This window comes from Temnothorax curvispinosus, unplaced genomic scaffold, assembly GCF_003070985.1.
Source record: "Temnothorax curvispinosus isolate PA1 unplaced genomic scaffold, ASM307098v1 QBEX01008761.1, whole genome shotgun sequence".
Taxonomy (NCBI): domain Eukaryota; kingdom Metazoa; phylum Arthropoda; class Insecta; order Hymenoptera; family Formicidae; genus Temnothorax; species Temnothorax curvispinosus.
In genome coordinates, this window is record NW_020218541.1 from 1 (window position 1) to 12,151 (window position 12,151).

Here is a 12,151-nt window from a genome sequence, read left to right on the forward strand (position 1 = left end):
AGACGAGAACTCTTTGGAGTGTTTTCTATCTGTATCTCAATGTGCTGATCTTCTTCTGCAATTATATTAACATTCTCTTCGTTTAATTGCATATTATTGTCTAGAATATTGACATTTTGAGCACTTGTACTCGACTGAGGTATATCTTCGGTTCTTTGATGAAATAAATTGAGAGTTGGTACAGCATTATGTTTTAATCGTCTGCGTTTCAAACTAAAAATATATGCATCTGGACTGAAATGCAAATAACAAATTTTACATTTTCGAATATCCTCTTCTGACAAAAAGTTTAATTCGGGCACTGCTATTATATTGAGCCATTTCTCCGCTATTTTCTGATTTTTGGGGAAAAAATGTCCAGGAGTTTTAGTGTTTGACGTACATCGTGGTATAACACACTTCCATCCAATTTTGGCCATTCTACACAACAAAATTGTTCAAATTTAAAAGTAATTTCATTAATGCATCATACATCAAATGATATAAATATTCAAATAACAAAAAATGATAAATAAATATATAGATACGAATAAGCGCCGAAACACAGGGAATACCTTTCTTATCTGTTCGGCTGCTCTGCTCTACTATCTAACCGTTCGTTATGTTTCCTCGCGCAACCGTCTCGGCAATGTAAACAAACAGGTGAAGGGCAACGAGAGTCAATAAATTTCCGAAATAAAGTCCCGTCACGAATACGTTGTTCGGCGTGAGTCACTAGAAAATGAGAGATTCTCCCACAAAAGATATGTCTCTGAAAGCACTCTCCTTTAAAAATCAATGCAAAAAAAAGCTCCAATGAGATCCAAGTGTCGCGGAATCTTTCTTTCCCTTTCCTTGGAATCAGCGAAACAATTTCAGGTAGACTCGCCTTCTTGTCCTTAATTGCAGCAAAGCGGCCTAGAAGAATAAACTCTTGTTTCTCCCGTGTTTCTTCGTAAAGAGGAAGAAAATGTTAAATGTCCGACTTTTTGAACATACCGGACCTCACAATAGCTTATTTCCGTTATCGAGATAATTATTCGACGTTAGATATGGTCAGTTTTCTACGTATTCGCTGCCTGTATATCACTCGCACAACTTGATACAGAAGGAATATATGTAAGCCGTCGTGGAAACGGTGGAAGCAGAGTACAGCGCAGACTGCTCATATACCTAGTTATTTTTAATTTAATTTACATTAAATTACTAATAATACATTAAATACTTTCACGTTTACTTTTCACTACTTCTACTTTTCACTACCTTTTCACTCTTTCTCACACTAAATATTTCTAAATATTCCAATATGAATAAGTATACAAATAACCTCTAATATTGATACTTCTATTCATCTTTATAATTCTACTTATACCTTCAGAACACATTACCGACAATCCGCGAGTTTTTACCATGGTAGTGTCAAAAAACCGGTCTATTAGCCCAGGTGGCGTTGAAACACTGTCTTTACTTTTTCATTGGGAGTTTCCTCCCCCTGGGTAGTACGATCCTTTTATTTTTTCCCCTCATTTTGATAAAAGTTTATACATTTTTTTTTATTTTAAGGAAGTTTTAATTTTTCCACAGTATAAATGCCTGTGGGTTTTCTAATTTCCGCAAATTTTGAGATATTGGGCCATTTTTTTGTTTTTTATTAGAGATAAACTTTTTTTAAACATTTAAATATGTAAAAGTTCTAACTTTCGCAAATTTTAAAATACTGTTTTTTTGTTTTTCGTTGGAGGAGCAAAATGCTTGCGCATGCCCCAGGGCCGTATAAAACTTGATAACTTATCAAAATGACATATAATATGTGAAATTAATAGCAGGACAGCTTAGTAATTCTACAAACAGTTTTTTGAGAAAATCAATACATCAGACTTTGTACTAATTGTATTGATTTTCTCAAAAATTCAAAATTTTGTATAAAGAAAAAACCTTTTTATCGATTATTGCCAAATTCAATACCAACCTTTTTTTAATGATACTCTATATAAAATTACATGTATAACTTATACATGTAACTTTTTAAGCAAAAATCGGTAACTCATTCACCGATAAGAATATACAATAATAAAACTATAAATAGCACGATATTTCGAAATTTGCAACACATATTTCTAAAAATATTATGGACTTTTGATCGCGTATAAAAATGGATCTAATCAACCAAGTTTTAAAGAATTATGTATGAAATAGGGGTAGAAAAACTAAAGAATATAATAAAATTAAAAATAGATCAATATTTCAAATATTGAGAAAAATACAGCGTAAAACACACTTTTCTAAAAAATGAAAATCCCCTTAAAATCCATACCGGTCGACAGATTTTAATAAAATTAAAGGAGAACATACTTTTTATGATTTTCTATTTGTGTGTAAAATTTCAACCCGGTATCTAAAAAATTGTAGAAGTAGATGCGTGTACAAAAAATCCGTACACACACGCACACACACACACACACACACAAACACAAATTTTTTACTAATATGATTTCTCAACATTTTGGAACATTCTAAACCTATTTCCATCAAAATGTCGAAAAAAATTTTTTTCACTATCACAAAGCTTCTATGAGGAAGCAAAAAAACATATGTACATTCCAAGTGGGTCTGCTGCTAAAACTTCAACTTTGAAAAAAAGTTTCTTTAGGTTCTTCGAACAGATAAAGTTTTTGGATGATGTCTTAGGAAAATCTTTGTAAGTTTAATAATTTAATATATACATTATTTAAAAAGTCAATATATTTAAAATACAGAGACACTCCAGACTTGACTTGGTTATTTAATTTAGTCCTCTTTGGCACTTGAAATTGGTATCCACGCAATAGGAATTTTTCTCCAAGGTTCTTGACTATTTTTTGTTAAGATCCGATCCGATATTAAAAGTGCTGTTTTTCTCTCTAGAACATGTACTAGTCTATCATCAAACGTTCAAAACAATGAAGAAAATAAAAGTATGTTAACTGAAGTTAGTGAAGACTCACAATCAGTGTTGGTACCCCAACCAACATGCAGCAATGCGAGCAGCAATGCGGGCAGCAATATATCAAACTTATTGCTGCCATCAAACTCCGGAGAAATTGATTTAAACTTAAGTAAAAGTACGGTTCTATATCACTTTATTAGACATTTCAATAAATTTATTTCATGTTAAAAATTAATAATATTTCAGAAAAAAAGTCAGAAAGATTTCACGAAACCGTTATCACAACATTACTCGAAATCAATAAAAAACTTAACGGAGTTGATGGATTTTTACTTCTACTCGGAGAAGGATACTCGGAAGGAAAACTGCCTACAGAAAGCGAATTGAATTAGAAATGAAATTCCTTGCTATGCTCATGGAACAGCAAAATAAATTAAATAATCAATAACTATAAATAAATTATATTTACTTTATGTTTACTTAATCTGCTATCTGATATAAAAGAAACTTTTTTACTACGTTACATTATTATTATATATATCTATTTATTTTTCTTTTTTATTACATTAATATTAAGTATGACTATTATTGTATACTACGTATATTTAGTTTCAAACAAATACAAGTTATTTTCAAACAAAATGTATTTTTATTATGACATACCACATACAAGCCTTACGAATAAGTTTATCTAGTGTTTATAAGTATATCTACGCTTTACTAACTTACATATACTTACAGTACTATTTATAAAATTTTTTACAGAGACAAATCGTCAATTATCGTCAATCATTAATTAAAAATCGTTTTGTAACTCTTTTTCCCACTGGTAAGATAACGCACCAGTACTTTAAAAATATGTCGAATACGCTTCTTTAACTGCAATAGCATCTTTATTGCCGCGGCTTCGACAAAGTGGCATATTGCAAACTCCATGGCTTGTACGCATATCTTCGAGAGTTGTGTAAATATGATTTACTTCCCGTTAATTGCGCTTTGTTTTTTATAATAAAATTGTGCAGTGCTACAGTTGCTTGTACAATTTTGCGTACATTGCTGACATTTGCGATGATTGGCCTTCGGTATATTCTCAATCGAGCCACTAATATGCCGAAAGCGATCTCCACAACCCTTCTTGCACGGCTAAGTCGATAATTGAATACTTTTTTCCCAATGTTGAGTTTTCTACTTTGCCGATATGGTCTCATCATCATCTACATAGATAATAGAAAAACTTCATCTGCTACTAGGGTAATTCTAATCCGTCAATTTCAATCTATTTCGGGTTTGGAAGTTTGAACAAATTAACTTCGAAGCGGTTCCCAATTTCGCTGTTGCGGAAGACTCCTCCATCACTTTGCCTACTTTCGGCACCAATATCGACTATTGTAAAGCAATAGTTTGCATCGCTGATTTCGAGGAGATTAATGCTGTGATGGCCTTTGTAATTGTAGTATGTCGATCCGCTGTTTGGTGGAGCCTGTAACAAGAACACATATTGTCTTTTTACCATAATATGTGCTCGGTGGGGGGGGTGAGTCCGCCCCGGGGACGCAAATGGTACAACAATAAACTCTCGAAGGACCAGAGGGGCGCGATCCCCTCACGTACAAAACGGATGCACGATGCACGCAAACGGAGTGAATGCGACTCACCGTTTCGTTGCCCGGCCCTTGGATATTGGTTCCGGCCTTCCTTTGGGTAGCTGGCCTCCTTGGTGGTGAAACTGTCCAAAGCGTGCCAAATGTCCAAAACGTGCAGAATGTCCAAAGCGTGCAAGCGGCATGCAAAACAGAAAAGGCAGGAAATCGAATGCTCTTAGTGGGCGCAATGTCTTCGCGGGGTCCAAAACGTGAGCCAATACGATCGTGTTCGAAATGTGTCTGGATTCTTCCGTGACTGATACGAGAGTGTGAATGGTTCTTCCGGCTCGCGCTCTCGCGACTCGCGACGCGAGGTCCTTACGGAAACGGCCGCCGATGGGCAGCACGAGTCGGGTGAGTCGCGTGATTATTGACAGACCGATTGATCGCGATCCGCCAACGTTTCGCGCGAGTCGTTAACTCGAATATAACTTTACCGTCTTACGTAAACCGGTGGAGACAACTAATACTAACAAACATGAACTGATTACGATTAACTAACGAACAACGAGAGCACAATTAAACGCTATTTACACTATTTACAGTGAGCGCCAACCATACCGCCCACTAAAATACAACGTTGTATTTTTAAACTGTAGCGGGCTTCCGAGGTGGAGTGCCCACCGGCAAGGGGCATAGCTTCACCAAGGGACGCACGATCGAACCATCCGCCATCTTCACCGTGGCGACCCGCGGAACGCCGTCGCTACCCGGATACAGCGCTTCTATGCGTCCACGTCTCCAACGTAGGGGGAACGAGTTTGCGTTGATGAGGACCAACGTGCCCACGTCGAGAGTACCGGCAGAGGTCCACCATTTGGGATGCTGTTGGAGCGTGTTGCGATACTCTACGTGCCAGCGCTTCCAAAAGTCGCGGTGGATGCGTTGAATGAGTTGCCATCGACTCAAACGATTTATTGGCAACGGAGCCACGTCGAGAGTGGGAACTGACACTAGGAGTTCCATTGTTAGAAAATGGCCCGGGGATAGGACCTCGAGGTCTGAAGAGTCGGTGCTCATAGGGCAGAGAGGCCGGGAGTTGAGGACAGACTCAATCTGAGCAAGGACCGTAATGAATTCTTTGAATGATAAGATCTGATCCCCTACCACCCTTCAAAGGTGAGTCTTAAGTGATCGGACCCCCGTCTCCCAGAGGCCCTCGAAATGAGGAGCCAAGGGGGGATTAAACGACCACTTTATTTGTTCTCGCTCGGCTACGAGAGACATGCACTTTTCGAGTTCGCGCGCGGCTCCTACAAAATTCGTGCCGCAATCGCTATATAGGAGCGAACAGCGGCCGCGTCGAGCCACGAAGTGCCGCAACGCAGCAAGGAAAGAGTCCGTAGACAGTGAGAAGGCCACCTCCAGGTGTATCGCCTTGACCGCGAAGCACATGAAGAGGCAAACGTACACCTTGAAGGAGGAGACTCCCCGAGCCCGTCGCGTGACCATCGCAAAGGGCCCCGCAAAATCCACTGATCGAAAAGGGCTTGACTTGGCTGACTTTCTCGGCCGGTAGTGTCGCCATGATGGGTTGGGTAGCATGCGGGTTTGCGCGGAAGCACTTATAACATCTCGAGAGCACCCGCCGAATCACGCGGTGGAACCCAAGGATCCAAAAACGTTGGGCGAGCAAGTATTGCAGCGTGCGTCTACCCGGGTGCAGTCGAGCCCGGTGCACATGTTCAACGACGAGATCCGTCAAGCGATGTTTGTTCGGCAGTAGGACGGGGTGTTTGGCCTCGAACGCCAGTCCCAAATGGACGAGCCTGCCGCCTACCCTGAAAATACCCTCTAAGTCCAAAAAGGGCGCGAGTTTGAGGAAAGGCTTCGGTAATCTCTTTCCGTTCCTAAGTCGGTCAATCTCCTCGCTGAAGACCTCCGTCTGCACAAATCTAACGACGATCAAGAGCGCGCGATGCGCTTCGACCTGATCGACTGCCAAGGTCGCGGGTACCGATTTACCCTTTAAATTTTGGGCGATTTTGGTGATATATTCAACTATCCTACAAATCTTATCTAGTGACGAGAATCTATCTAATAGGGCGTATATGGGGTTAGGTAGGTTGATCGCGGCGAGCGATACGATTCTCTCCTCCTCGCTTGGGGACGATTCCCCAGAAAGGACCGGTTCGGCGCGGCCTTCGAAATCAAGCAGCCACTCGGGGCCCTCCCACCACGTAGTATTAGCCACGAGTTCGCGCGGGAACAGGCCACGGGAACAATGATCCGCGGGGTTAAGCTCAGAGGCCACGTGACCCCAAGCCGTGACCGGCACCTTTTCTTGTATTCGAGCAACGCGATTGCGAACGAACGTTTTCCATTTATGCGGGGAGGAATGGGTCCAGTATAGCACGACCTTGGCATCGGACCAGGCGTACTCGGCATCAATTTCCAGGTGTTCCAATAGGACCTGCCGGACGTAATCGATCAAATTACCGAGGACCAACGCGGCGTAAAGCTCCAAGCGAAGGAGGGAAAGGGCGCGTGACGGAGCCACTTTTGCTTTGGCGCACAGAATTATAACCTTGACCTCCGATGGAGTGACAGCGCGAATGTACGTTACAGCCCCATAACCCCGTTCGCTCGCGTCACAAAATTTGTGCAACTCGCGACGAACACCATCACCCACGGGGAACGTAAGAGGTATCTGAAAGGAGCTCAACGCGTCAAGCTCCGATTTCCACTGGCGGCGAACCTCTTCCGGCGGTTCGTCGTCCCAGTCGAGCTTGAGGGTCCACAAATACTGAATCAATCCCTTTGCGGTGAACGTAAGCGGTGCCAAAAATCCTAGAGGGTCAAACATGCGCGCTACTCCCGATAAAACGGTGCGCTTGGTGCATGTTCGGGTCAAGGGGTTGATCTATCCACTGTTGAATGCCAGCGGAGGCCTAGAACCTTGAGCCCCTGATCCTCTGTCGTATCAAAGGAATGCATGGATTGACTACAGATATCAGGGTCAAGTCCATCCAACGCGGCAGGATGGCTACTCGCCCATTTGCGCAACTCAAAACCGGCGCTCCGGAACAGTCCTATCAATTGATCGCGAAGCGCGATGCCTTGTGCGATTGTGCGGACGCTGGCTACGACGTCGTCCACGTATAGAGCCTTGAGTAGTAGAGCGTAAACCAGCGGATACTTATCACGATACTCATAAGCTAGACAAAGCAGGCAATAGATCGCTAGGAATGGAGAAGAGGTGACGCCGAAGGTGACCGTTTTGAGCAGGTAATCCAAGATAGGATCCGACTCCGAAAAACGCCAGACAATGCGTTGATAATCCCGTTGCTCCGGGTCTATCCAGATTTGGCAAAACATCTGCTTCACGTCCGCGGTGATAGCTACCGGTTCAGCTCAGAATCTAATTAGGAGCGCGATTATGTCTGGTTGTAATTTCGGTCCACTGAGCAATGTGTCGTTTAGCGATATACTGTTCGGGCATTTGGACGAAGCGTTAAACACGACCCGCAATTTGGTGGTCGTACTATCGAGTTTGTACACCCCATGATGGGGCATATAATAGACGCAACCGTCCGATGAAGAAGTCTGGTCTGCAACCTCCATATGTCCGCTATCGAGATAATCCTGTAAGAACGCGTTATAACCTTTTCTAAGTTCGGGATCCAATTTGAATCGGCGTTCGAGTGCGCGTAACCGATTGACTGCTATGGGTCGCGAGTCCACGAATGAAGGAGGGTGCGATGTAAAGGGGTATGAGACCACGAAACGACCCGAATGGTCGCGACACGTGGTTTTATCAACGATCTCCCTGTAACGCCGGTTCTCCTCTGAAATCGGAACGTGTTCCGGAACTTCTTCCAACTTCCAAAACCTTTCCACCGACGCGTCGATCGACTCGAGCGTGGTGACAAAGGAGTGCAGCGATTGCACTTGCAAGGAGGGGGAAACCGAGCCCATCAGAACCCAGCCGAAAACCGTATTGAAGACGTCCGGCTCCCAATGAGTACCGGTGCGACGACCGTTTCTAAGTACTGATACGAAGGATTCCGCTCCCAATAGAATGTCAATTGAACCGGGCATGTAACAGTCCGGATCTGCTAGCTGCAGCCCCCGTAGGTGACTCCATGATTTTGCCGCAACACGTTCGTTTGGCAGCGGCGAGGTGATGCGAGGAAGCACCGTGTCTTCGACGGGGAGACAAATATCGTCGCGATCTCGCGCTCGGATCACGAATGACGTAAGGCCCCGCGTTGTGGCGACCTTTGTCTTGCTGACGCCTAACACTGTCACGCGGTGTTTCGTCCGGCGAAACCGCCCCGTTGCAGGCAACTCTCCGTGATGAAGTTGGCCTGACTCGCGCTATTCAACAATATGCGGACCGAAAACGGGTTGCCAAGCACGTCAATGGCTTCCGCTCTTACGGTCGACAACAAGACCACGCCATTGGCCACGCTAGCCATCGCAACAATCGGTTTGTCCTCTGACTTCGCGGGGGTCGCGGCGCCCCCCTGCGGCGAGGCGATGCTTTGCTCGAAGTACAGGAGCGAGTGGTGTTTTGCATGACACGTCCGGCACGTCCATGCCGACAAACAATTTCTCGAATAATGTCCGGTGCGAAGACAATTCAGGCATACCCCCCGTTCGCGAACAAAGTTGTACCTCTCCTTGACCGAGAGCTTCAGAAATTCAGGACATTTCGCAAAGGAATGTTGCTCCTTGCACTGGAGGCACGCGGCGTGCCTGTGCGACGAGCGAGGTAGTCGATGCGGCTTTCTTAGCAGGCGGATTTTGTACTTTCAATTTATTTGACGAGTCGGCTACCGACGCGAGGACTGTACAGTATCCCGACAGATACGTTATCAATTGCTCGTATCGCGGCGATTCCACGGTCATGTGAACTGACTCCAATTTCTCCCTTAGAGAGGGAGTTAGCTTCTCCAACAAGTGATTGAAGAGCATGAAGTCCCAGGGCTCCACCGGGTAGTCCATCATCTTCAAGGCACGCGTGTTTTCATTGAAGGCGTCTAACAACGAACGAAGGGATTCGACGGAATCCGCATTCAAGGGAGTGGCATGCACGAGGGAGCGCCAATATTGCGTGGCTAATTTTCTTTTATCCTGATATCGCGATAGCAGCGCCTCATAAGCAATCACGTAATTTTCCGAAGTCATGGGCAAGTTTTTTATGACGCCGAAAACCTCCCCCGATAACGAGAACAAGTACTGATATTTCTCGATAGCGGACACGCTGCTATTTTCGTGGATCGCCGTGTTGTACAGCGCAATGAAGGATGGTCATTGGCCAAGATCACCCGTAAATTGTGGGAGGGCGATCTTCGGTAGTCTGATCGCGGATTGGGGCGCGAGCGGCGCACCCCGCGAGGACGCATTGGTCCCCGGCGCGGGAACGAAGCTTTCATACCGCCCTATTACGGCAAAACGCATTTTGTCGAACTCGTCACGTATCGCGTCTTTGACGCAAATTCTTCATCATTAGCATCCTGAGTTACTTGGAGGTGAGCCTTCTCAAAATCCTGAACTAATTGGGCTACCGTCGGATAACGAACGATAAAGGTTGGTCTCATCGACACGTTGTCTACCGCGAGCATCGAATATTGATGAATTTCTCTTATGCGCCGAACGCACAGTTCGCGTCGCTGTTTGCACCCCCTATTCATCTTGAAGGTCGATGTGCCCGCGCGAGTGCTCGAGCAAAACGAAATTATGCTATCTCGGTTTGAGTCGCCGAGGTTCAAACTCAGGTTGAATCGCCAGGATAATCAACTCCAACGCACGAGCGAGGCGATGGCAAGTTCAACACAATAATATCGTCGAAGCGTCGAAGGCTTCGAGTGTGGAATGCGGAAAAAATAAAAACAACACCGCTCGGCTCGCCGTAGCGACGAGTAGCGGATGGTTCGGTTCGAAATTTGCGCGAAGCACGAAGGAATATTCGCAAATGAATATACCTTGAGTATGAATATAAATCGTATCGTTCGTCCGAATAACGACGATGACGACTTATGTTGCACAAGCGTTCAATCGACAAGAGCGATCAACGGCAATGGCGCGCCGCGAAACTAGCAACACCGTTCGTCCGCTAATGCCGATGACGAGTCGACGCGTGTATTTTTCACAACGAATAACGATAATGGCGTGCCACGAGGTATTCCGCGCGTATTCTCGCAGCGAGCCGAATACTGCGAACGAGAGATATCGCGGCGGTCGTCGGCGATACCGATTTATCGTCCACGCCATGGCACGACCGAATATTAACGAGAAGCACGAGACGCTAGCGGTTTTCACTAACGCGAGGTCCACTTCTACGCACAATCCGGCTCGAAGGACCAAATGCTCGGGGGGGGGGGGGTGTGAGTCCGCCTCGGGGACGCAAATGGTACAACGATAATCTCTCGAAGGACCAGAGGGGCGCAATCCCCTCACGTACAAAACGGGTGCATGATGCACGCAAACGGAGTGAATGCGACTCACCGTTTCGTTGCCCGGCCCTTGGGTGTCGGTTCCGGCCTTCCTCTGGGTGGCTGGCCTCCTTGGTGGTGAGACTGTCCAAAGCGTGCCGAATGTCCAAAGTGTGCAAGCGGCATGCAAAGCAGAAAAGGCAGGAAATCGAATGCTCTTAGTGGGCGCAATAGTCTTCGCGGGGTCCGAAACGTGAGCCGATACGATCGTGTTTGAAACGTGTCTGGACTCTTCCGTGACTGATACGAGAGTGTGAATGCTTCTTCCGGCTCGCGCTTCCGCGACTCGCGGTGCGAGGTCCTTACGGAAACGGCCGCCGATGGGGTGGGCAGCACGAGTCGGGTGATTATTGACAGACCGATTGATCGCGATCCGCCAACGTTCCGCGCGAGTCGTTAACTCGAATATAACCTTACCGGCCGTCTTACGTAAACCGGTGGAGACAACTAATACTAACGAACATGAACTGATTACGATTAACTAACGAACAACGGGAGCACAATTAAACGCTATTTACACTATTTACAGTGAGCGCCAACCAATATGTATTGTGTACATTGAATATAAAATAAATTTTTTTATATTTAACAAAGCCTTTTATTTCTTATCAATAAAGTTTTAACGTTATATAAATAAACTCAAAATTCCATTTAAAACTTACTTGGATTTAAACATGTTTTCCATTAATAGCACCTATACATTTCGGCAAGTTTCACAATCGTTGAAATTTTATCAGCTACAGATTTCCAACTCTCTTCATTGTCCATAAAAAAAACTGAATCTTTTAAACAACTCCAAATAGCTTCACAAGTCTCGGATATAATTTTTGAGATTGTGTTGTGTGCAACTCTGAAGGCATATGACAGGGATTTCATACTATCCCTTGATGCTAAATAGCGCAGTGTAAATCTGGAGCCGAGTGTCAAGGGAAATAGGTTCGCGAATAACATATTGTTTTATGATGACTGGTTCGACTAATGTTAATAACGCATTAAATAATTGAGGTGGCATTCTAAAATAATATTGATATTTTTCTCTGTCTTCGGCCAGCATTTCTTTCACAAGATTCTTACTTGCTCCTTGTTTTAATCTTCTCATCTCTATACTAAATATAGGTCGTGCCCAATGTCTTTGTTGTTTTTCATTTTTATTTTTTTTTGCG

The 12,151-nt window shown here is 44.4% G+C and overlaps 2 protein-coding genes and 1 long non-coding RNA gene across 3 annotated transcripts; all 3 read right to left on the bottom strand.

Annotated features, from left to right (window-relative positions):
• Nucleotides 1-6: 6 nt before the first annotated feature.
• LOC112458177 lies at nt 7-1,349 on the bottom strand. Its single transcript, XR_003041190.1, has 4 exons — nt 1,243-1,349; nt 979-1,152; nt 555-897; nt 7-420 (listed from the first exon to the last, which is right to left on the bottom strand). It is a non-coding gene; the product is annotated as an uncharacterized LOC112458177 (long non-coding RNA).
• A 4,475-nt stretch (nt 1,350-5,824) lies between these two features.
• Nucleotides 5,825-7,354, bottom strand: LOC112458175. The gene has a single exon (XM_025021633.1). It carries the CDS (start codon nt 7,352-7,354, stop codon nt 5,825-5,827), a length of 1,530 nt encoding a protein of 509 aa, XP_024877401.1.
• Nucleotides 7,355-7,902: 548 nt separating this feature from the next.
• Nucleotides 7,903-8,589, bottom strand: LOC112458176. Its single transcript, XM_025021634.1, has one exon. The coding sequence runs from the start codon at nt 8,587-8,589 to the stop codon at nt 7,903-7,905; it is 687 nt and encodes a 228-aa protein (XP_024877402.1).
• Nucleotides 8,590-12,151: the final 3,562 nt, after the last annotated feature.